The 25,880-nt window shown below is 38.8% G+C and overlaps 1 protein-coding gene across 1 annotated transcript in view; it reads right to left on the reverse strand.

Moving 5' to 3' along the window:
- The window catches only part of NRP1 (neuropilin 1), a 172,506-nt gene that overhangs the window by 64,249 nt on the left and 82,377 nt on the right, over positions 1–25,880 (reverse strand). The window contains 2 exon segments of the mRNA XM_058181143.1: positions 8,606–8,772; positions 11,579–11,734. Coding sequence (XP_058037126.1) covers positions 8,606–8,772; positions 11,579–11,734 — 323 coding nt within the window.

Here is a 25,880-nt window from a genome sequence, read left to right on the forward strand (position 1 = left end):
GTCCAAAAATCTTTATATTCCTGTTCCTGTTCCTAAATTTGCATTAAATTATAACTATACTGCGGAAGCCTATGAAAATGATTGGCTGTGTTTATATATTGTATTAAACTATGGTTTTGTTTAACTATGTTTATGGAATAAAATGTAATTGGATGGATTTGGAATACACTTTGGTTTATAAATTAGAGTGGCTGATTTCACATGATGAATTAAGCAACATTACAACTTCATGTAATATGCTGATTTATCAATAGACATGGAATGAATCCTTCTAAAACAACCTTTTAAATGATTTGAGTGACTCAGTTGTAATTGTCTATCTGAGAGAGTTTTCTAAATGTTTATTCAAACTTGTTTAAGTTTAGTGAAAAAATGGATATTATTAAGCTCAGGGAAACAGTTCTATCACCTAGAGCAGAAAGGCGGATTATATTTATTTATTATTTTACTTTTATCCAAGGTATAATAACTGTGGTATAACCTATGCAATGCCTGTGTTGATTATTGTTGATGGAAGTCACCATCGTAGCTATAGATAAATGTTTTAGCTTATTTTTCTTATATAGAAATTGTCCTGTTGTTTTATATCGTTGGTCATATACTATAGGTAAGATGATTACATACATTGAATAAATACAGATAGTCCTTGACTTGCAACCTCAACTGAGCTTAAAATTTCTGTTGTTAAATGGGACATTTGTATGTGAATTTTGCCATAGTTGTTAAGTGAATCACTGAAGTTGTAAAATTAATAACACAGTTGTTAAGTGAATCTGGCTTCCCCATTAATTTTGCTTGTCAGAAGGTTGTAGAAGATGATCACATGACTCTGGACACAGCAACTGTCATAAATATGAATCAGTTGCCAAGTGTCTGAATTTTGATCATGTGTACATGGGGATGCTGGAATGATTGTAAGTGTAAAAACAGTCATAAGTCCAGTGTTGTTGTCAAATATTCAGTGTTTAGTGTTCGAATGGTCACTAAATGAATGATTATAAATTGGGACTACCTGTAAATAGCTCTGGACTACTCCTCTCACAATAGGCTCATTTCTGTAGCTGGAAAAGATTAAGGGTTTGGGTACACTTCTTTCATAATCAGCTGATCTATTTAACCAGTTTTCCCTGCCTAACTTATTTGACTGCATGTAGATGGGAAGCGAATAAATACTTTTGCAGTACTGCATATATTTCAGGCTGATACTGGAGTTCTGGTTATTATTTCTTTCAATCCATATAAAGTTTTATTTTCAGTTTCATTCCAAATGCATTCCTTGCCTCCTCAGACAGCTTCCTCATGATGGAGTCATTTGGGCCATTGTTGGAACCAATTTGGATAGATAAATATTTCTGTGATAGTATCAGTTTTTATTTGGACTTAAGAATTCCAAGTCCCTGTTCTGCTAGTAGCACGCCTGTATTTGATTTATACTTTCAACAGCCTATGTGTTATCAAATATAAAACTTACATATACTGAACATTTCTATCCAGCACATAAGAGGCTGAATCTATGTCTTATTAGATTCAATGTCTAAATCTTTTTAGACGTGTTTTTAGGGTGTTATTGTGATCTTTTGTTAGGTCAAGCATTAATATGTCAGGATTTCCACAACATATGTACATTTTAATATCACACATCAATTTTAAGACATGACAATAATGACTGTAGATGTTTTGATGTTTTCATTCAAACAATAATCTGGAAAAGCAAGCGTTGACTATTGCTGTTTTTCTTATTTAGCTTCGGTTGCTAGTAATCAGAATGTGATATAGGAGAATAAAATAAAATAGGCTTTAGACAAATGTGTCCTATTCTGTAATGTAAGAATGTGACTATGGTTTCCAATGAGTTAAATCTCTAGCAATAAAACAAACTAGTAATAGTTAATTTTTTTTCTCTTTGCCACCTCAGAATTTAGCATTTATGTTCACCAGTTTTTCCATGTGTTTCCTTGCTTAAGTTCTCTCTTGAGTTTCTTTTTAAGAGCAATGGGAACCATTCTTGATGCAAGGAAAAGTACTTAAACATCTGGTTCCAGCTTTATTTGACACTGGTCTGGTACACAACCGTAACCTGTAAACACATCTGCAAAACATTGTTTCCCCTTTTACTTTGTTAGTTCAGCATTCTCTTGGTTTGACTATACCTTTTAAAAAGTTCACTAGTTACTAGCACAATGTTGATCTGTAAAATTCCAGAGGAGGCCTTTTTTATTTTGCTCATATTTCAAAACGTACCTCATATGCATAAGTGTATGTATATGCAAATATGTATATTTATATCTATCTCCAAAAGTGTTGATCATAATGATTAGAATCAGAGGTGGGTTTTAGCAGGTTCTGACCAGTTCTGGGAGAACCGGTAAAAGAAATTTTGAATAGTTCGGAGAACCAGTAGTAAAAATTCTGACTGGCCCCGTTCCCATCTATTCTCTGCCTCCCAATTCCCAGTTGATTGGGAGGAAATGGGGATTTTGCAGTAATCTTCCCCTGGAGTAGGGTGGGAATGGAGATTTTACAGTATCCTTCCCCTGCCACCAAGCCACCAAGCCACACCCACAGAACCAGTAGTAAAAAATTTTGAAACCCACCACTGATTAGAATACTCAATAATAAAGTTAGTCTCTTTTTTTTCTTTCTCCTCCCTCCCTCCCTCCCTCTTTTAATCAATGAATACCATTTCACTACTATAACTCTGAATATTTAAGATTTTTTTCTATACACTTCATTCAACGTTTACCACAACTACTACTACTTCAGTCCTGCTGAAAATCTGTCTTTGCTTTTGATTAAATAAATAGTTATTTTATCTTATTTTGAAATGTGGATTGTTTTTGTTGAACTTTCTGTAAACTGCCCAGGAAAAATACTGCTTGAAAAGCGGGTTATAAGCAAACAACTTTATAATTAGACTGGAATCTTCAAGCATGCATCAACATGACTTAGTGATCTGTATATATAAATGAGAGATTTAGAACAACTATTTTGATTTCATACACAAATCTGACCACAGGAGTAGCTCTTCTACACTCTTACGTATTCAGTTCAGTATAATAGTTGACATAATAAGTAATGCATTCTCTTGCCATCTGTGTACTTTGAAATTCCTCTGTGTGAGCACATACAGTCATACAAGCTGTTAATTTTCAATTTTTATATAATTTTCTTCCAGATTATATTCCTTTTCAAGGAAATGTGGATAAGCAAAGATCATGACTGGGAATTGCTAAAAAAAGCAGTAACAAGCCAATTCAAAACCCTAGAAATAGAAGGTGCTAACTATGTTTACAAACATACAGGTTTTGCTTGAAGACTTCTAAATTATTGAGGTTATTTAAATACAATGTTTCTGAAATATAACTACTGGTTCTAAATGAACAGATTAAATGTGTTTTAAAAATTTAATTATTGCTGCCAGAGGAAAAAAAATCTGCCAGCATTTTAAAAGGAATGTATTGAAAGTATAATAATAAAATCCTTGATGTTATGGATTTGATTAACATTTTACTCCTTTGGGATTCTAATTGAACAATAACAGGAGTTCCTTAGATTTTAAATACCACAGACAGGAATAGATTTCACTAAAAACAGATGTGGAACCCTTATGCTGGCCTTCTTACTGGTTTTAAGAATTAGTGCTGTTGGTCATTGGTACCTGTTAACATGTTTGTTATTTGGAATACAGACCCAGAAAAACTAAACTGTTTTTTCTCCTGAAACACTATGTTAACGAGGGGCAGTTAGATTTGCACTTCAGCTATACAGCCCCTTGCTCTTATTTAAATGTATAGGTAACCTGAAAATAAAAAAGAATGTTCTACTCCAATTTGAAATGGCCCTGAAACATAAATAGAACACACATAGGTGTACAGACTCAGTTTTGGTAAACTTGAAATAACCCTTTTGTATTTTATCTCCAGTGAGAATGATTCTTGATTATTCCTCTTAATATTTCAGTCTAAGAACTATAATTTCATGCAGTGGTGGAATTCAATTTTTTTTTACTACTAGTTCTATAGGCTCCCTGCTTGGTGGGCATGGCAGGGGAAGGATACTGCAAAATCTCCATTCCCACCCCACTCCAGGAGAAGGATACAGCAAAATCTCCATTCCCACCCCATTCTGGGGCCAGCCAGAGGTGGTATTTGCCGGTTCTCTGAACTACTCAAAATTTCCGTTACTGCTTCTCCAGAACCTGTCAGAAGCTGCTGAATTTCACCCCCGATTTCATGGTTCTTTGAGGTTATTTAAACCTGTTGTTTTATTTTTAAAATGTTACTTTTTGTTTATTTTTTTCAGATGTTTTACCACTCTCAATTACTCTTGGTCATATTTATTTATGCATTTATGTCTTTATTGGCTATCTTGTGGTTATTTATATCGTTGAAACCTATTAACAGCGTTCCATGCACTTTTGGCATTTAGTCATGCTGGCCACATGACCACGCAGACGTCTTTGGACAGTGCTGGCTCTTCGGCATTGAAACGGAGATGAGCACCGCCCCCTAGAGTCGGCAATGACTAGCACGTATGTGCGAGAGGAACCTTTACCTTTACCTTTTTAAATCATGAATGACTGATTTGGCAAGGCCATCTAAGTCCACTGACCAAGCAAAAAGGTTCAATACAATTAGTTGGAGTGCAAAACCTTTTCTAAACACTGAGGCCAAACAAACAGCCTTTTCCACTTCCAGTTCCTGGGATAGCTGCCTTAACCATCACTTTTTTACTTTTTACAATCCTATAGTTCCTTAATTGGGGTAGAATTGGAGCGACTAAGAACATCTGAGAATTTAGTGGCCGGATGCCCTTCTCAACATCTATGCGGAGTTTGCAACAGATATTTTTTTCTTTGTGTACGGAGAGAGAAATATCTGCTGCTACCTAGTATTGAATTCTCAACCTTCTGAGGGTGAGGCGAGCATCTTCACCACTAGGACACCATGTTGCTCCTTCCTTAACTATCACTACTGTCATGTTATTGCTTGTTTTTAACCTCCCTGTCATACATTCCTTCCTAAACACCCATAAGCAAAACCTACCTCTCAAAAGATGGAGTTTAGGTATCAAGGAGGCTTCTGCCAAGATTTTTTTAAAAAAAAAACCTAAAACAATCAAGGTGATGAATAATCAGTGGGTTTTTTTGGAATGTGTTTTTTTTCCTCTTGAAAAAGTTGGATGAAAAGATAACAATACAAATGCACATCTGTGGAGATAATTGGCAATAAATAGTGCATTTATTTTTCTTTGCAGGCAAGATTTGTTGAATTTTCCTGTTATTTATTCGTTAGGAGTCAGAATTAAGTGATTTTGGTTTGCCACACCAAAGTGGGAATATATTTACTTCTTGCCAAGTAAATGGTTTTTAACTGCTCAGGTTGTACTGAGGTCTCAAAAGCTGGACATTTGAGAGTCCCATTGTGGACTAAAAGTTGAAGAATGAAAGATTTCCTCTGTCTTTCTTCCACATGCTGATAACTACTCAAAAAAGTTTGTAAGCTTTCTTGCAGACAGCTAATCTCAAAGGAAACATTGGATATGAATGTTCTTATTGATGACTAATGATGCATTATTCCTATATGTCAGTTAGGTATTTCCTTTGGAAAACAATAAAAACACGAATATTGGCCCATTTGTTTAAACTACTGGAAGTTTTCAACACTACATTAATATTCTAATAAATACAAAAGTTTTTGCTTTGGATCCTATTGTATTCAGATGTATTTGGATCACAGTTAAAGAGGAAAGGGAAAGTTCTAATTAAACATTGTAAGAGAAAAAAATATTCTGTTAATTAAGCCTATGAATTTTGATCAGACTCTTAAAAAAAAAAAGACCTGGTGCTTTAGTAGCATTACTTTGATTCAGCTCTACAGCAATTACCCAAATAGGTTTTTATTGCCATAAATGATTAATGTTTTGGATTTTCAGTTGTATAAAAAATTAGGAGACGGATGCAAGTTGTTTGGGTAAGTCTCCCTCACCTCTCACATGCCTCACTCATATGCACCCCATAACCTCTTTCCCGGCCTCCCATTGCTCACCCCCCCCCCCAAATATGCTCATCCATGCCTTATTTCCCATGCTTCCTTTTATTTACATGCACCCAGTGTCCTCATTATCTGATCTATCCGAACTTGCACCACATCACTGTATTCCCCTCTTGCAACTCATGTATGACTTCGTCTGGGTCTCCCAGAATCCCATCAACACCCTTTGGCACATCCACCCTTATTTATTTATTTGGAAAATTTATATTGCTGCCTTCTCACTCCTGGCAAGTCAAGGCGGATTACAGGAAGTAAAAACACAATATAAAAGAAATAACAACAGCAACAACAATAACAACCCCTCATCCACCCCAGCGACAACACAAACTAATGCCAGCCATTTAATGCGCTCCAACCCACTCTGGGTTCTCCAGGCCTGTTGGCAGAACCATGTCTTGAGGGCATTCCGAAAAAGTGTCAGATTGGAGGCTAGTCTAATTTTCGGAAGGATGATGTTCCAGAGGGAGGGAGCCACCGCGGAAAAGTCCCTTTTTCTGGGTCCCCCCAGATGTACCTCCTTAGGGTACAGGACCCTCAAGATTCCTTGCCACCCCATTCTAGAGAGTCAGATTGTTGTGACCTGTCAGCACCGTGCCCTCCAGCAGCCAAATCAAATGAGGATGAGGTGTGAAAATCAGGGTCAGCATCAAGGCAACCTTAAAGCTCTGAGGGGGAAGAGGGAATGGAGCTGGCAGAGAGACAGAGGTGGAGCCTGGGCTGTCCTCAGATGGAGAGTCAACAATCCCCAGGTGTGGAGGTGGCTGATGAGGAAGAGAAGGAACAGCTGGGTACAGTGCCTGTCACACAGAGGTGCAGAAGGCAGAGGAGAGGAAAGCAGTGAAAATCTGTGGGCTGATCCTTGCAAAGGAAGAGCCACCACTGCTAGCGGAGCCCCAGCCTAGTTCTGGGAATAAAAGGCCGGGGGCAGAGATGAATACTGTAGGTGTGGTAGACAACTATTCATCTCCCTGTCAGACAGACTTGTTAGCCTGTAGTGAAAGAGAAACTTTTTTGCTGGCGCTCCCAATAAAAGAATCATTGCTTCAACTGCAGAGGGTTTGTCATGTCTGGGGAACTGGGTCAGAACACGGATGGAAGTGAATGGCAAGAGACGATCCTTCAGATAACCTGTTCCCAAGTTTTAAAAATGACAACCAGCACCTTGAATGGTACCTGGAAGCAAATCAGCAACCAATGCACCTCCCGCACATATGGACCGAGGTCTGCACAAAACCATGCAGGACTAATTGTAGAAACTAAATGATATGGTACCCCTCAGAAATTTCTTTATGATACTTTGCGGGCTACATTTCTAGATGAAAGCAAACCAGCCAGCCATGTTGCTTTGTGCTGCTTTGTTTTAGAACTCCCTCCAGCTTTCTACTGCAGATCTTGCATTACAGGAGACTGAGGAAACTCTTCAGTGATGGACACTCAAGGAAGAAAATTCAATGGTTCCATCCAAAATGTTTCTAGATGGCTTTAGCAAGCACTTTGGGACTTTTCACAGACTGCAAACTGTTAGTTTGCTAAAACTGCCAAAGCTTTTCTTGGCTGGATACTTCCTTTGAACTGTAGGGCAATCCTCTAGTACATGTTGAAGTTCTTTAATTTAGAATGTTTGGGTGCATGCCCCATTTTTTTCCATGATGCAGAATGAATTATATAATATTACTGAAGTGGTTCAGCTAGGAAAACATTTTTGAAAGGTCTGGCAGAAAAGGCAGAAAGAAGTTTTCTCTCACAGCAATGACCCACAGTAACTTAAGGCAAAGTGCATAGTTTCATTAAGAAAAAATGCATTGTCTTTTTGCATTGACAAAGCTAACCACATCTCTTTCAGAGTGCAAATGTTTTTGCCAAACTGAATGTAGGTTACTTTGCACCAGCTTATTAACTACTTCTCGACTTTTTTTCTTTCACCTCTGATGAACAGGGCTCTAGTCTTCCATTTCATGCTTCATTTTTAAATTTACAAAAGAAGCTGCTCTTTGGCTCCACTTCTGATTCATGGACACAAGTCTAATATTCTAGTATACAAAAAAAGCATATACAATTTCAACTTTGGTCTAATTTTGTGAAAAGTATAGGTCACGAGTAAAATGTTCAGTTGTGTATCCATGTACTAAGCAACTCTTGAGTATCATTCATCACCAAGCCTGTTTCATCAGAGCATTTCACTTTAAGTGCCTGTTAAACTAATATTGACTTTTCCCATTAAAACAAAATCTGATATTTGTGCCTAGAAGACTGAAAAAAAAATCAGGAAGGAAAAGAATGGGTCTTCTTGACCTTTTCTATATTTTCCCTTTATACCTTTGAGAATTAGTTTTATTTGTGATCTAAACCTAATAGAGGATGTAAAGAGTGAAGACATTCAGACATAGAATCTATATTTTCTATAGACCCCCCCCTGCTTTTAAAAAGTAAAAAGAAAAAAAAAACCTCCTGGAAAATTTCTTTACCATTTTAATTAGTCTGTTTGCTATCCTTGAAAATCTGCAAAACAAATTTGTATGCCTTTTATAAACACACTTTGATTTTTTTCTTACCTGTATCCATTCTCTAGTAGAATCAATTTCAGGCGTCCATCCATTTTCAGGATAATTTAAACGGGACCTTTCAGATGACCACTGGGGGTTATATTGGGAAGAGGCAGTAATCTGGTCAGAATGAATTTCACCAGATTCCATTCCAAGTGGTTCCATGCACTGGAAGTCTGAACAAAAAAATTAAGCATTGATATTCTTATTGCATCCCTTTTAGGCAGGAATTATTATGTTGCTTTATAAATAAGCAACTGCTGCAATATAAAGATAGCTCTGATTTCAGTTTTTAGGATTATGCTAGACAATCCATGACCTGTTGTGTGATCATTTCAGAGACATTACCTTACTTAAACGGAGAAACAGAATGACTATATGAGGACAACGAAAAATGGAAATAGGAGCACTTTCAACTTCCTGCTGGCTTCCCCATTGACTTTCTTTGTGGGAAGCTGGCAGATTGTCACTGGCAATGACAATCATATGACCATGGCTGATTGTGGTGGTAGTACAGCCATGTGACCATGCTGAAGAAACCACAATTTTGCCAAGTTTCAATCCCACAGGAGCAAGGGGTCTGGAGTTTGGATGCATTAGGTAAGTTAGCCTATTTAAGGTATACCAATTCACCTTGAATAATTTTCTGTATTTGGTGTATTTGTTTTGATTAGAGTTTTTTGCTTTGCAACCTTTCTATCTGCTCTTCATACACACTTTACTTCACCTCAGTCTAGTCCTTATAACAAGTGTTAAATTCATACAAAGAAAACATTTGTGTAGCAATAAATGGTATAATAACATAAGAAAGCACAAACAAAGTGATGAATAGAATTAATCTTCACTGCAGTTTAAATTGTGTGTAAAATTTTATTAGAAAAGATCAAATTGGATCTAGTTGGTCAGCATGTTTCCCCATGCTTATATTTTTATAAAGCCAAAGAAAAAAATTATAAGTGGTTGTATCAGGATTTTATATAGATAAGGGTTGCTACTTTGAAAATGGAAAGTGTGTTTTAGATATTGTCTGCTGAAATTGTATTATGCAATTAAGAGCTCCTGAAACTTAAAGTAGAATCTCCTATAAAGCTGCTTCATATCAAGAGCCCTCAAGCTTATTAACTGAAGAATTATCTCCATAAAAAAAGAGAATAAGCATTCTTTTGTTTTTTAAATATTATTTTGCTTAAAAAAACAAATCAAGCGAAAGATACCAGGCGAGGTGCAGATAACTTGGCAATAGATGGGATTCATAATTCTTGAAAGACAACAGACCACTTTTTGAGATTCCCAAATTTTGAAGTAGAATAACTTTCTGTTCAGAGTGGTAATTAGTCCTTGGTGCTCTCTGAACTTAGTTGTTTTTTTGGAGACATTTCATGATGTAACTAGTTTGGGTAATGAAATGTCTGCAAGAAAACAATCAAGGACCCCTTATTTCAACCCTGACCTACAAATATTCTCCTTTATTAGAGTGGTAATTTCTAATCTCGCTATAGAGGGATTCCTGGTTATGCTGTTTTTTCCTGGACATTATTTCTAAATTTAGCTCCCCCCTCCTCTTTTTTCCTGATCCTTCCTCCCTTTTTTTCTGATTCTGATCTTTAGTTCTATCTTGAAATTACTTATAGCTAAGTAATTTTTATATGCAGAATGAAAAGTGTCAGAAATGTTGTTTCCCTATGAATCTTTGTTGAATTGAATTGTTGTTATTGTAATATTATTCATGGCTTCATGTTTTTTAGTTGCATTGTCTTCAGATGGGCTAAATATGGAATGATATTTTAATAGTTCATATCTTTTCTGAAGATATTTAATTTTAATTGTTAATAAGAGAGTAGAATCTATATATCAGTTCTAGCTACCTTCTGTACACCTACCTACCTTCTATATCCACATTTAACAAAGTCTTTAAATGGCCATATTTGTTTGAGTAATTAGATTTAAGGTGAAAAGTGTTCTGTGTTTGCATAAATAATACATGTTCTTATTTTTAGTCATGAAAAATTAAAAACAGGTTTGTGAGAAATCTATATATTAGAAAAACACTTGTGTCTGTTGATTGTTTGTAACCTTCACTGGATGAAATTGTGCATCATAGTGCAACAGTTTTTGATTCGACATACCTCTTTACAGAACAGTACAGAAGAGGTATTCTGTACAGAATGTGTACAAAATATGGGACCTATGATTCCCCTAGAATTCAAATTTAGCAAAGTTGTGACTCTTCAGAGCTGCAGCGCTGTCACGATTATCTGGAGTCATGTGATTGACACTTCTGAAACTCCTTGCAAGCTTTCTACAAGGAAAGTCAAGGAAAGCTAGCAGGAAATTGGAAGTTTCTCCCACTCCCATTTTTTTTTTCTCCCATTCATGGTCATTTTCTGTTTAGGTAGGAAATATCTCTGAAGCGATGACCCAATGTGTTATGAGCAGTCTAGGTTTAGCTAATGGTTAAAAATTAGTTAAGCGGTGGAACACATTACTTGTATAAGAATGCTCAAGCCTCCAACTTAATGCCTAATATATCCTCATACTCCTATATTCATACTCTATAAATGAAAAAAATAAATGAGCTGATTTTGCAAGCCAATCTCACTGATATTCCTCCTCAGTGTTTTGCAGCAATGAGATGCCAAATATAGGTTGCAGTGTACTTGAAGAATAGACCATATACATAAATAATTATAATTTATGAAGTCTTGGGCAATTTATATATAGATTGGATTTCATTGTTTAAATTTAATGTTCTCAGTTTCAACAAGGGTAGGGGAATTCTATAACTTAATGACTTTTTACAGGAACTAATAGGACATGTCTCTTGACACTGAAAATGAGAGGAGTTGTTTTAAAAACATGTGCATGCAAAGGACACAGGTCTTATTTATCCATGGTTTCCATATGTTTCATGCAGCACTCAGCAGGAGAGAAGATACAGAGAATATTTTATGCAGCACTCTGAAGGATGACTAAAACGCTGACCTTCTGGAACATTGTTGTGGACCACAGTGTAGTTTGCAGAGAAACCTTCTTTTGCTATTGCACTGTCGGTATAGAAAACCATGGAAAGAATGCCAGTTGATGAGAGGACACGACCAGGTGTGTTTTGTCCACAGTATCGCCCAATGTGAGGACCAACTGAAAGGAAGATAGTAATATATATATAAGAAGAAGAAAAAGGTTGAATGAATCTTTCCAACTACAAATGGTTAAATCTTTCTAACAATACAAGTGTGCATCAGTAGAAGTTCCTCAAGAGATTATAGGAAAAGAGACTTATAAGACAGGAAGTACAAAGTATCCTCCAGTGATTGTATCTTATTAATCAGGACACAATCTATTGTTCAGCTCTGCAACAGAAATATTGCTCTCACAATATTCCAATTACAGATACTTGAAAAATATGTTTAGATATCTTTAATAAAATAAATTTTTTGCACTCTGGACTACATACCATGTTTCCCCGAAATTAAGACCCTGTCTTAGATTTTTTTGAATCCTGAAATAAGCATTTGGCCTTATTTTCGGGGAGGTCTTATTATTTTGGGACGTATGGAGGAAGATGGGGCTCCTCTTGCCATCTTACCTGATTTCCAGCTCTGCGTTTAAATATTTTTGGGGAGGGCTTATTTTCAGGGGGAGGCTTATTTTAGCGCATGTGCTCAAAAGCCCAACTGGGCTTATTATCAGGGGATGTCTTATTTTCTGGGAAGCAGGGTACTTTTTTGAATTTTGTGATCTATTCTTAGAGAACTAAGAAGACATACATTAAAGTGACATTTTGAAATAAAATACAAAAAGTATAATTATGGAAGTACATGAATATTATTTTCTTAAGTTTTTAAATTAAAAATTATACATTTATGACAAATATGATAAAATGGAATTATGATTGAACACGGGGTAAAAGACATTACAAACAAATTAGACTAATCCATCTAACTATAATTCAATTAATAATGCAAGATATAGGAATAAACAACATATATTTCCAGATAATGTATTTTAGTATGATGTCATAAGTAGTAAGACAGATGATTATAAATATGAAGGAACATTTTTCAGGACAAACATAAGAACAAACAAATGATTTTGCTTTCACAAGCAGGTCTAGGAGATAAAACACTCTAAATGAAAAGCTGACAAGAAGGAAAGTTAAATTGAAATAAAACAAACAGTGTCTTATCTTTTAGAATTAAACCAGTGGTGGGATTCAAATAATTTAACAACTGATTCTCTGCCCTAATGATTTCTTCCAACAACCAGTTCACCAAACTGTTCAGAAAGTTAATAACCGGTTCTCCCGAAGTGGTGCGAACTGGCTGAATCCCACCACTGAATTAAACCAAACAATACAGAAAAAATAGAAATACATAGCACAAGAATTTTTTAAAGAGAATTTTCACTGTGTAGATTAGAATAATTTTTTATTTGATTATTCTTACTATCTCATCTATAAAAAAAAGAATGTAAAGTACACAATATGATTCCATAATAAAACAGATAAAAGGAAATACAGTGATAAAATACATATCTGGTAATATACATAGTCAAGCAAATGCATCTCTCTTGTATGTATGTATTGATGTATTGGATTTTTTGCTTAATTGCTTTAATTATAAACTTAGCAGTTCTGCTTACAATAGATATATTAGAGTTCAGAAGGAAATAAGAAAATCTGTGATTGAAATTCCAATTGGCTGTTTTTTCCATTAAGGATGATAGGTATCTATGCCTTACTAAGGGGACATGTAATTGAAAGTTGAACAAAATATAAACAATATTTTGCTTATATAAGCAGTATCACATATGCATATCCTTTCCATGATATGCCAAATAGTAGAAATACATAGAGTGTAACAACTCAAATCCTGCTCCAGAATAGGCCCTCCTTAAAAATCACAATGTATATATTAAAAGTGTTGTATTTAGGTGATATCAAACATACACAGTTAGATCAGGTCTTTGTTGACTTCGTTCAATGGGATTATAGTACAGTATTCATCATTTCTTTTTCATAGTGATTTTATCTGGAAACCCAACCAACCCAACTGGTTCAAATTTATGGACATTCGTCCCATCGTCATGTGAACCCAATTTCCGTCATTTAATGCCACTGTCCGGCTTTTAGCAAAAAGTGCCCATTGACCACCACATTTGCTTAGCTATGTTGGTAGCTTAGTGACCGCAACATTAAATAAAATTGGTAACTTTTATTGTTTTCAATCTACTTATCCATAGATTTGTGCACCTATGCGACATTCTGAAACCAGTTTATAATGCTCACAGATGTCTATAAATTGTGGTTAAAAATAGAAAAAGAAAGATAATGGAAATGGTGATGTCTGCCTGTTTTTATATCACTTCTGTGGATTTTGCATTGGCTTCTTACTAGCTTCCAAGTGTAATTTAACTACTACTATTAACTTATCAAATACTTTATGGTTTGTCATCTGGTTACCTGCTGTATAGCCATCTTTACTACACCATCCTTACTGGGGAAAGATTCGTTGTTCCCATTTTGGGAAGGTAAAGAAAGCCGAAGTCTAGAAGTGCCATTTTCCAATGATGGCCCTTTTGTATCCTGTTCTAACATTTATTTGTATCCAAACTTCTCTGCCTTTCAGAAAAAAACCCTGATATATCTATATCTATATCTATATCTATATCTATATCTATATCTATATCTATATCTATATCTATATCTATATCTATATCTATATCTATATCTATATCTATATCTAGGTCTTTGGTTATCTGGGTTTTCTCCCGCATAAAATTGGAAGTGTCTTGGCGACGTTTCGACGAAGTCTCATTCGTCATCTTTAGGCTGGTGCTTACAGCTTCGTGCTTCTAGGAGCAATGTGTGATCGCAGCTGTTTCTTCCTTTTAACTGCTAGTGAGGGTTTGAACTGATTGGTTGGGAGCTTGGCTGTGCTCTGATTGGGTGGAGGTGTGTTCGATTGGTTGGGGGTTTGGCTCTGCTCTGATTGGATGGTGGGATTGGCTGTGTTCTGATTGGATGGGGGTGTGTTCTGTTTGGGTGGGGGGGAGCTTGGTTGTGCTCAGGTTAGTCTGAGTTGCAGGGGGATTAGAGTTGGTGAGCTGCATTGCTGTTGTTTGGCTTCGTGGTCGTGGTCGTACTACATCTTCATGGTGGATGTCAGTTTGCTGTATGTATGGATTGGAGGGGTTTGAAATGACTAATGTTGCAGCTGCGGTCTGGCTTCTGGTCCTTGGTCATGCTTCACCATCGGTGTGGGTTTGATTCTGCTGTCTGGGTAGATGTGTGGTGTTGACATCCTGTGTGGACCTCGTGAGTGTGGGTCTGGTGTCTTTCCTCGTGTTAGGGACTCGTTTGTCAATAAGGGCGGGTTTCCAAATGGCTGGTAGGCGGGAGGTATCATCTCGTTTATTCATGCTGTGTGGGCGTTTTTCTATTTCGATGGCTTCTCTGATTATTCTGTTGTTAAAGTGTTCAGTTTTGGCGATAGTTCTAGTCTTCTAGAAATCCAATGGCTCCCTAGGACACACCATCTACCAGAAGAAAACACACAAACCGCTATCTGGTCCAACACCTTAAAGCCACAGGACATAAAATTGACTTTAAAAATACCAGAACTATCGCCAAAACTGAACACTTTAACAACAGAATAATCAGAGAAGCCATCGAGATAGAAAAATGCCCACACAGTATGAATAAATGAGATACCTCCTGCCTACCAGCCATTTGGGAACCCGCCCTTATCGACAAATGAGTCCCTAACATGAAGAATGATGCAAGACCCACACTCACGAGTGCCACACAGCATGTAACCACCACATATCCACGCGGAAAGCAGACTCAAACCCACACCAATAATGAAGCACGACCTTGGACCAGAAGCCAGACTGCAGCTGCATCATTAGCCATTTCAAACCCCTCTAATCCATACATGCAGCAGACTGACACCCACCATGAAGATGTAGCACGACTACGAACGTGAAGCCAAACAACAGCAATGCAGCTCACCAACTCTAATCCCCCTGCAACTCAGACTAACCTGAGTACAACCAAGCCCCCCCACCCAAACAGAACACCCCCCCATCCAATCAGAACAAAGCCAACCCCACCTCCAATCAGAGCAGAGCCAAACCCCCAACCAACCAGAACACACCTCCACCCAGTCAGAACACAGCCAAGCTCCCAACCAATCCCACTAGCAGTTAAAAGAAAGAAACAGCTGGATCACACATTGTTACTAGAAGCACGAAGCTGTAAACAGTAGGCTGAAAATGATGAAATGTCGCCAAGACACTTCCAATTTTACGCGGGAGAAAACCCGAATAACCAAAGGCCTACATACAAACACCGTGAAAACCTCAGAAAACAAATACATATATACATACATACATACATATATCCATATCCATATCCATATCCATATATACATATATATATATATATACATGAGCTGCATTCCTGTTGTCTGGCTTCGTGGTCGTGCTACATTTTCATAGTGGGTGTCAGTCTGCTGCATGTATGGATTGGAGGGGTTTGAAATGGCTAATGTTGCAGCTGCAGTCTGGCTTCTGGTCCTTGGTCATGCTTCATCATCGGTGTGGGACTCGTTTGTCAATAAGGGCGGGTTTCCAAATGGCTGGTAGGCGGGAGGTATCATCTCGTTTGTTCATGCTGTGTGGGCGTTTTTCTATCTCAATGGCTTCTCTGATTATTCTGTTGTTAAAGTGTTCAGTTTTGGCGATAGTTCTGGTCTTTTTAAAGTCAATATCATGTCCTGTGACTTTAAAGTGTTGGACCAGGGAAGAAGTTGGTTCCTCTTTTTTGACTGAGTTCTTGTGTTCTTCAATGCACAAAATCAGAGCACACAAAAAACCCCATCCAATCAGAGCACAGCCAAACTCCCACCCAATCAGTTCAAACACTTTAACAATACTTTAACAACAGAATAATCAGAGAAGCCATTGAGATAGAAAAACGCCCACACAGCATGAACAAACGAGATGATACCTCCCGCCTACCAGCCATTTGGAGACCTACCCTTATTGACAAATGAGTCCCTAACACGAGGAATGACACCAGACCCACACTCACGAGGTCCACACAGGATGTTTTAGGTAATTATCGTCCGGTCTCCAACCTTCGCTTTGCGGCGAAGGTTGTAGAGAGTATGGTGGCATATCAGTTTCCCCTGCACCTGGAGGAAACTGTCTATCTGGACCCGTTCCAGTCCGGCTTCCGGCCCGGTTACAGCACTGAGACGGCTTTGGTCGCGTTGGTGGATGATCTCTGGAGGGCCAGGGATAGGGGTTGTTCCTCTGCCCTGGTCCTATTAGACCTCTCAGCGGCTTTCGATACCATCAACCATGGTATCCTGCTGCGCCGGTTGGAGGGATTGGGAGTGGGAGGCACCGTTTATCGGTGGTTCTCCTCCTATCTCTCCGACCGGCCGCAGACGGTGTTGACGGGGGGGCAGAGGTCGACCCCGCGGCGCCTCACTTGTGGGGTGCCGCAGGGGTTGATTCTCTCGCCCCTTCTGTTCAACATCTATATGAAGCCGCTGGGTGAGATCATCAGTGGCTTCGGTGTGAGGTACCAGCTGTACGCTGATGACACCCAGCTGTACTTTTCCACACCGGGCCACCCCAATGAAGCTATCGAAGTGCTGTCCCGGTGTTTGGAAGCCGTACGGGTCTGGATGGGGAGAAACAGGCTCAAGCTCAATCCCTCCAAGACGGAGTGGCTGTGGATGCCGGCATCCCGGTACAGTCAGCTGAGTCCACGGCTGACTGTCGGGAGCGAGTCATTGGCCCCGATGGAGAGGGTGCGCAATTTGGGCGTTCTCCTGGATGAACGGCTGTCTTTTGAAGACCACTTGACGGCCGTCTCCAGGAGAGCTTTCCACCAGGTTCGCCTGGTGCGCCAGTTGCGCCCCTTTCTAGACCGGGATGCCTTGTGCACAGTCACTCACGCCCTTGTGACGTCTCGTCTGGACTACTGCAATGCTCTCTACATGGGGCTCCCCTTGAGGGGCATCCGGAGGCTACAGTTAGTCCAGAATGCGGCTGCGCGGGTGATAGAGGGAGCCCCTCGTGGCTCCCGAGTGACACCTATCCTGCGCAGGCTGCACTGGCTACCTGTGGCCTTCCGGGTGCGCTTCAAGGTGTTGGTGAACGTCTTTAAAGCGCTCCATGGCATAGGGCCGGGTTATCTACGGGACCGCCTGCTGCTACCGAATGCCTCTCACCGACCCGTGCGCTCTCACAGAGAGGGACTCCTCAGGGTGCCGTCAGCGCGACAGTGTCGTCTGGCGACACCCATGGGAAGGGCCTTCTCTGTGGGGGCTCCCGCCCTCTGGAACGAACTCCCCCCAGGACTTCGTCAACTTCCGGACCTCCGGACCTTTCGCTGCGAGCTTAAAACTCACATTCATCTGCGGTGGACTGGGTTAGTTTTTTAAGCTTATGGGTTTTTAATGGTTTTTTTATTTTTAAATTTTAATTATGGCCAATTTAATAAGTTTTTTAACTGTATTTTAATATTTATAGTGTATTGTGTATTTTTTACTTGGCTGTGAACCGCCCTGAGTCCTTCGGGAGAAGGGCGGTATACAAATTTAAATAATAAATAAATAAATAAATAAATGTCACCACCGCACATCCATCCAGAAAGCAGACCCAAACCCACACTGATCATGAAGCACGACCAAGGACCAGAAGCCAGACCGCAGCTGCAACATTAGCCATTTCAAACCCCTCCAATCCATACATGCAGCAGACTGACACCCACTATGAAGATGTAGCACGACCACAACACCAAACAACAGCTATGCAGCTCACCAGCTCAAATCCCTCTGTAACACAGACTAAACTGAGCACAACCAAGCCCCCACCCAAACAGGACACACCCCCAGCCAATCAGAGCACAAAAAAACCCCCATCCAATCAGAGCACAGCCAAACTCCCACCCAATCAGTTCAAACCCCCACTAGCAGTTAAAAGGAAGAAACAGCTGCGATCACACATTGCTCCCAGAAGCACGAAGCTGAAGCCTGAAGATGACGAATGAGACTTCGTCGAAACGTCGCCAAGACACTTCCAATTTTACACGGGAGAAAACCCGAAGAACCAAAGACCTACATACAAACACCCGTGAAAACCTCAGAAAACATATATATGTGTGTGTGTGTGTGCGCGCATGTGTAGGTCTTTGGTTATTCAGGTTTTCTCCCGCGTAAAATTGGAAGTGTCTTTCTCCTAGAAGCACAAAGCTGTAAACACCTAGTCTGAAGATGACGAAATGGATTTCATCGAAAGATCTCTAAGACACTTCCAATTTTACGCGGGAGAAAACCCAAATAATCAAAGTTATACATACATACATATATATATATATATACATACATACATACATAGATACATATATATATATATAATGTTTTCGTAGGTTTTCACGGGTATAGGTATGTAGGTCTTGGGTCTTTTCCTGTGTAAGGTTGAGATTATCTGATTATCTTGCCAAGATAATAGCCCGAGCCTGTAAAGATGAAGTGAGGAAAGCTAAGGCTCACAATGAACAAAGGCTAGCGACAAAAGTAAAAAATAACAAAAAAAGCTTCTTCCAACATGTTAAAAACAAGAAAAAAGTCAAGGAAACAATTGGCCCATTGCTGGGAGAAAGTGGCAAGAAGATGACAAGCAACAGGGAGAAAGCAGATCTACTTAACTCATATTTTGCATCTGTCTTTACACAAAAGGAAAAAACAATCCAACCTATCAAAAACAGCACTACAAAAAACAGATTAGAAACACAAGTTAAAATAGGGAAGAAAATGGTAAGTGAACACCTGTCTACCCTAGACGAGTTCAAATCACCAGGACCGGATGGATTACACCCCAAGGTTCTGAAGGAACTGGCAGACGTGATCTCAGAACCATTGAACTATATCTTTCAAAGATCCTGGAGCACAGGGAGCTGCCAGAGGACTGGAAAAGAGCTGATGTAGTTCCCATCTTCAAAAAGGAAAAACAGATCCAGGAAACTACAGACCTATCAGTCTGACCTCAATACCGGGAAGATTCTGGAAAAGATAATCAAGCAACGAATCACGAACACCTAGAAGCAAACAAAGTAATAACCAAAAGCCAACATGGGTTTGTCAAAACAGATCATGCCAGACTAATCTTATCGCATTCTTTGACAAAATGACAAAATTAGTAGACCAGAGGAATGCTGTCGATATAAATTACTTGGACTTCAGTAAAGCATTTGATAAAGTAGACCATAACCTACTACTAGATAAAGTAGAAAATGTGGGTTAGACAGCACCACCACCAGATGGATTCGTAACTGGCTGACCAACCGCACTCAATGTGTAGTCCTCAACGGAACTACATCCACATGGAGGAAGTATGCAGTGAGTACCCCAAGGCTCTGTTTTAGGCCCAGTACTCTTCAACATCTTCATCAATGACTTGGACGAGGGATAGATGGGGAACTCATCAAATTTGCAGATGACACCAAGCTGGCAGGAATAGCCAACACTCCAGAAGATAGGCTCAAGTTACAGAAAGATCTTGCCAGACTTGAACATTGGGCGCTATCTAACAAAATGCAATTCAACAGTGAAAAAGTAAGGTTCTACATTTAGGCCAAAAACAAAATGCACCAGTACCGTATATGTGGTACCTTGCTCAATAGTAGTACCTGTGAGAGGGATCTTGGAGTCCTAGTGGATAACCATTTAGATATGAGCCAGCAGTGCAGCAGCTGTTAAAAAGCCAACACAGTTCTGGGCTGCATAAACAGAGGGATAGAATCAAGATCACGTGAAGTGTTAGTGCCACTTTATAATCCCTTGGTAAGGCCACACTTGGAATATTGCATCCAGTGTTGGTCGCCACGATGTAAAAAAGATGTTGAGACTCTAGAAAGAGTGCAGAGAAGAGCAACAAAGATGATTAGGGGACTGGAGGATAAAACATATGAAGAACGGTTGCAGGAACTGGGTATGTCTAGTTTAACAAAAAGAAGGACTAGGGGAGACATGATAGCTGTGTTCCAATATCTTAGGGGCTGCCACAAAGAAGAGGGAGTCAGGCTGTTCACCAAAGCACCTGAGGGTAGAACAAGAAGCAATGGGTGGAAACTGGTCAAAGAAAGAAGCAACTTAGAACTAAGGAGAAATTTCCTGACAGTCAGAACAATTAATAAGTGAAACGACTTGCCTTCAGAAGTTGTGAATGCTCCAACACTGGAAATTTTTAAGAAAATGTTGGATAACCATCTGACTGAGATGGTGTAGGGTTTCCTGCCTGGGCAGGGGGTTGGACTAGAAGGCCTCCAAGGTCCCTTCCAACTCTGATGTTATGTTATGTTATGTTATGTTATGTTATAATCTCAATCTTACACAGGAAAAGACCCGAATTCGCCAAGACACACACACACACACACACACACACACACACACACACACACACACACACGTATGTATGTGGTGGGTTGTCCCTGGTTTGGACCGGTTCTATAGAACCGGTAGTAAAACTGGCAGAAGGCTCCACCCACTGGCACGAACATCATCAAAAGTGATTTGCGCATGCGCAGAACGGCATTTGCATAAGCACGAAGCTGAAAGCACCAGCCTGAAGATGACGACTGAGACCTCGTTGAAACGTGGCCAAGATATTCTCAACCTTACATGGGAAAAGACCCAAATACACCAAGACCAACATACCTATACCCGTGAAAACCTACGAAAACAAACAAATATCTATCTATCTATCTATCTATCTATCTATCTATCTATCTATCTATCTATCTATCTATCTATCTATCTATCTATCTATCTATCTCTTCGGGTCTTTTCCTGTGTAAGGTTGAGAGTATCTTGGCCACGTTTTGATGAGGACATTTCCAGGAAGCTCATTACCACTACAGGAGGTCACATTCCCAGAACTCAGGATGTTTCCACACAGCCCATTAACCAGGTCGTTACAACACAAAAGACTAGGACCACATCCACACAGAATGCTACAAAACAGCTGACCAATCTGCAAACACCTACTCCATCTACCAATCAAGATGCAACCACTCAGCAAACCAACCCGCTCACAGAAACACTCGCCACCTCCCCGCCAGTATTTATAGAGAGACGGCAGCTCTGACCACGCTTTGCTCGCACAAGCACAAAGCCCTGAAAATATGGTTTAATTACATTATATATATATATTCTATTCTGAATTAATATTCCCTAGAATTCTAGGAGTTGAAATCCACACATATTAAACTTGTCAAGTTGAAAAACACTGTTCTATTCCTATCCATGCTTTGTAGCTTCAAGCTTTCCTCCTTTGCTCATATTATGTGCCACCAAAGAAATAATTCACATTCAGTATGAAATATTTCCTTTCCATTACGATAATAGTCTTAGAGGTATTCACTGAAGATATATGCTAGTGAACTAGCCTCTGGAAGCTAAGAACAACAAATCTTTTGCTAGTTAAAACCTATAACAGGATTGGCTAAAGCTTCTAAGCCTAAGAGCCTCTTACCACAATTTCCATATGGCTGGGAGCCAAACACTACACAGATTCTGTTCCTTCCCCATCATCATTTCTCCACTCTCAAGAATTAAATCAATATACTTGTCCCTTCCTTCTCTCTCAACAGCTTTACCCATAAAGCCTTATTTCCCTTCACAACTTCTCTTCAAACTCTGCAGTAACCTTTCCAAAATAACCCTTTATGTTTCCTTCTTGCGATCCACTACGTGCTTTCATTTTTCTCTCTCCTCAGGTCTCCTTCACTTTGTTCCTTGTGGAACCTTTGTTGAACAAATTTTACCAAATGCAACCTTCTACTATCTATCTATCTATCTATCTATCTATCTATCTATCTATCTATCTATCTATCTATCTATCTATCTATCTATCTATCTATCTATCTATCTATCTTTGTCACAACAGTATATATAAGCATAAGCATGAAAATAACTATATAATATATAAGCATATATATATGAGCATAAGTATGTAATAAGTCTATTAATTGGATATAATGAAAGGAAACAATAGGACAGGAACAGAGGCACGCTTGCACGCCCCTTACAGACCTCTTAGGAATGGGGTGAGGTCAATAGTAGACAGTTTTTGATTAAAGCTTTGGGGATTTTGAGAAGAGACCACAGAGTCAGGTAGTGTGTTCCAAGTATTAATAACTCTGTTACAGAAGTCATATTTTCTGCAATCAAGATTGAAGCGGTTAACATTAAGCTTAAATCTATTGTTTGCTCTTGTATTGTTGTGATTGAAGCTGAAGTAGTCTTCTACAGGAAGGACATTGCAATAGATGATTCTATGAGTTAAACACAGGTACTTTCTATTCTAATGGCAATGTTCTTCTGGCCATGATTTAGGAAAGTACAAAGAGTTTGTTCTCTGTATAGTAAGTAAATTAGCAAAAACAAAACATGCCTCTATTAAGAAGTCCAGGTCCTGTTCCTATTTCTATACAACATTGTTTTATTTGTAACAATTCACCTACCATGAATGATTATGTTAAAAAGCCTTTTCAATATGAAAAATGTCTGGGTTGATTTTCTACTCCAATACTAATTAGTGAATTTTTAACATTTTATAGTTAGTGAAGTTGCAATAAATTTGAACAAACAGTCCAGTACCCTTTCCCCCCTGTTTTCAAATACTGTATATGTATGTATATATATATGTAGGTCTTTGGTTGTTCGGGTTTTCTCCCGTGTAAAACTGGAAGTGTCTTGGCGACGTTTCGACGAAATCTCATTCGTCATCTTCAGGCTTCAGCTTTGTACTCCTGGGAGCAATGTGTGAGCACGAAGCTGAAGCCTGAAGATGACGAATGAGACTTCGTCGAAACATCGCCAAGACACTTCCAATTTTACATGGGAGAAAACCTGAACAACCAAAGACCTACATACAAACACCCGTGAAAACCTTAGAAAACAAGTATGTATGTATGTATGTATGTATGTATGTATGTATGTATGTATGTATGTATATACACACACACACACACACATATATATATATATAATTTTTTTTCAATTCAAAATGGCAGTTGCAAATCATAGTCAACATGCTACTTGCAATGAGTGAATGCAATACTGACCATTTATTATTTAATGGGGAACCGGGAACCTTTGATTCCTGAAGACAACATGGGCAAATCTCTGCAATTTTCTTGATAAAAGTTTTGGAAATGATTTACCATTGTCTTTTTCCTAGGGCAGAGTGGGAATGACTGGCTCAAAGTAAACCAGCTGGCTTTGTGTGTAAGGAAGAACCAGCACTCAACAAAGTTGGAGCCTTTAATCACTACACAAAACGGGCTTTCTGTGTGAAAGCTATGAATAAAAAAATTGGCAAAAAAGGCAACATATTATACAATCTGAAGAGAAATCAGAAAAAGAAATTTCGTCAAAGAGAAAGAAATTTTGGTCAATATGTGGCACTTGTTTTATTTTTGCCAGCTGAATAGCACTTAGACTTACATACAGGGGTGAAATCTAAAATATTTTCCTACTGGTTCTGTGGGTGTGGCTTAATTGGTGGGTGTGGCTTGGTGGTCAGGTGACTGAATGGGCATGATCAATAATAATAAATAATAAAAATAATAAAGTATACAAAACTTGGGAGGCACTGGTCTACCTTCTTTAAAAATATAGGCCCCAGTCTACCAATTGCCTTTTACTGAGAGGCACCAGTTTACCAAGTGCCTTTTTTTGGCAGGCACAGGTATACCTTCTTTAAAAATAGAGGCACCGGTCTACTAGCTGCCTACAGCGCTGATCAGCTGTAGTGCAGCCCTTTGAAATGCCGCGGCAGTCATTTAAGGCCGTTTGCAGCTATATCACCACCGAACACTTCAGGGACAGAGAAGAGGAACAGCGAGGCATGGGCAGTTGGGGGAGGCAGGGATTTTTGCTACCGGTTCTCCGAATTACCTGCCCCCATCGCTACCGGATTGTGCAATCTGGTCCGAACCGGGAGCATTTCACCCCTGCTTACATACTGTTTCATAGTGCTTTACAGCCTCTCTAAGTGATTTATAGAGTCAGCATATTATCTCCCCCACAAATCTGAGTCCTCATTTTATCAATCTCAGAAGGATGTAAGGCTGTTAACCTTGAGTCTATCAGAATCGAACTCCTGGCAGTGAGTTGAGTTAGCCTGCAATACTGCATTCTAACCACTTCATCACCACAACTCTGAATGACTTGCTAACCTGGACTTCAGAAATTGGCAAAGTTTTTACAGAATAATTTTCCTCCCATTTGTGGCTTATTTTTCTCTTCTATGTGTGAGTCAGTCATATGCATCTACAGTATGTGCATACAAACAATATATAGGAATTTTTGTGCTTTAACTTACATGGGACTAGTCAGTATCCAGCCTTCTCCTCTCATTGTATTTCTGCCTTCTGTTCAATGAACAAACATCTGTGTTTAGCTCTTTTTCACTAAATCTTTTGATCGCTGTAGCCACCGAGTTTAATTAGGGGGAAAAAAGGAGTCCCATTAAATTGTACTGCAGTACTTATTCTGATTACTTGATGGGCACATGTTTTACTGCCAGTATGAGTGATTTGCCACTGCCTTCTTTTATAGTTTCTAGGCTATAGATCTGATATTCCATGCAAAAAAGTTGTCTCTAAGTAATAAAACCAAACTTATTTGAAGCCAATTCAAAGTTCCATGTAAATCATGCCTTTATAAAATTGAATTTTAATTCATTTGAATATGTTTGTCAGTTTTCACAGTTCAGTTTGTCTCCTATATAACTATGTACATTCAGCAGATGAAAACCTTGTAGAATATCATATTAAGAGGTAAGAGATTTTATGATGCAACGTGTAAGACTATTGTACTGAGATAATGCAATATTGATTTGAGTTGAGCAGGATGAAAACAGGTTTTTTTAAAAAATCTTCCTACATAAGTACAGAACATACTTGAAACATTCTCCTTATTTTCAATTTCAGGTACCCAAACCCTTGCACATGACAATAAATTACTTAATGTAGTGTAAAAAGTGACCATAGTCAGATGATTCACTGCAGGGAAAATGTCTTGACCAATAATTTATGAGATTATATCACTATTTGCTTAGCTAGTATGTGTCAGTCTTTTCTGAAAGCTGCTATTAATCCTTCTTTGCCTTGTAATTTGTGAGCTAAAGGTCAAATAGATTTCAGCAGAGCACATTTACTCTTAACTGTTTAAACTGAAATTATAGATTAGTTTGGACC

The sequence above is a fragment of the Ahaetulla prasina genome, chromosome 4 (genome assembly GCF_028640845.1).
Source record: "Ahaetulla prasina isolate Xishuangbanna chromosome 4, ASM2864084v1, whole genome shotgun sequence".
In the NCBI taxonomy this organism is placed as follows: domain Eukaryota; kingdom Metazoa; phylum Chordata; class Lepidosauria; order Squamata; family Colubridae; genus Ahaetulla; species Ahaetulla prasina.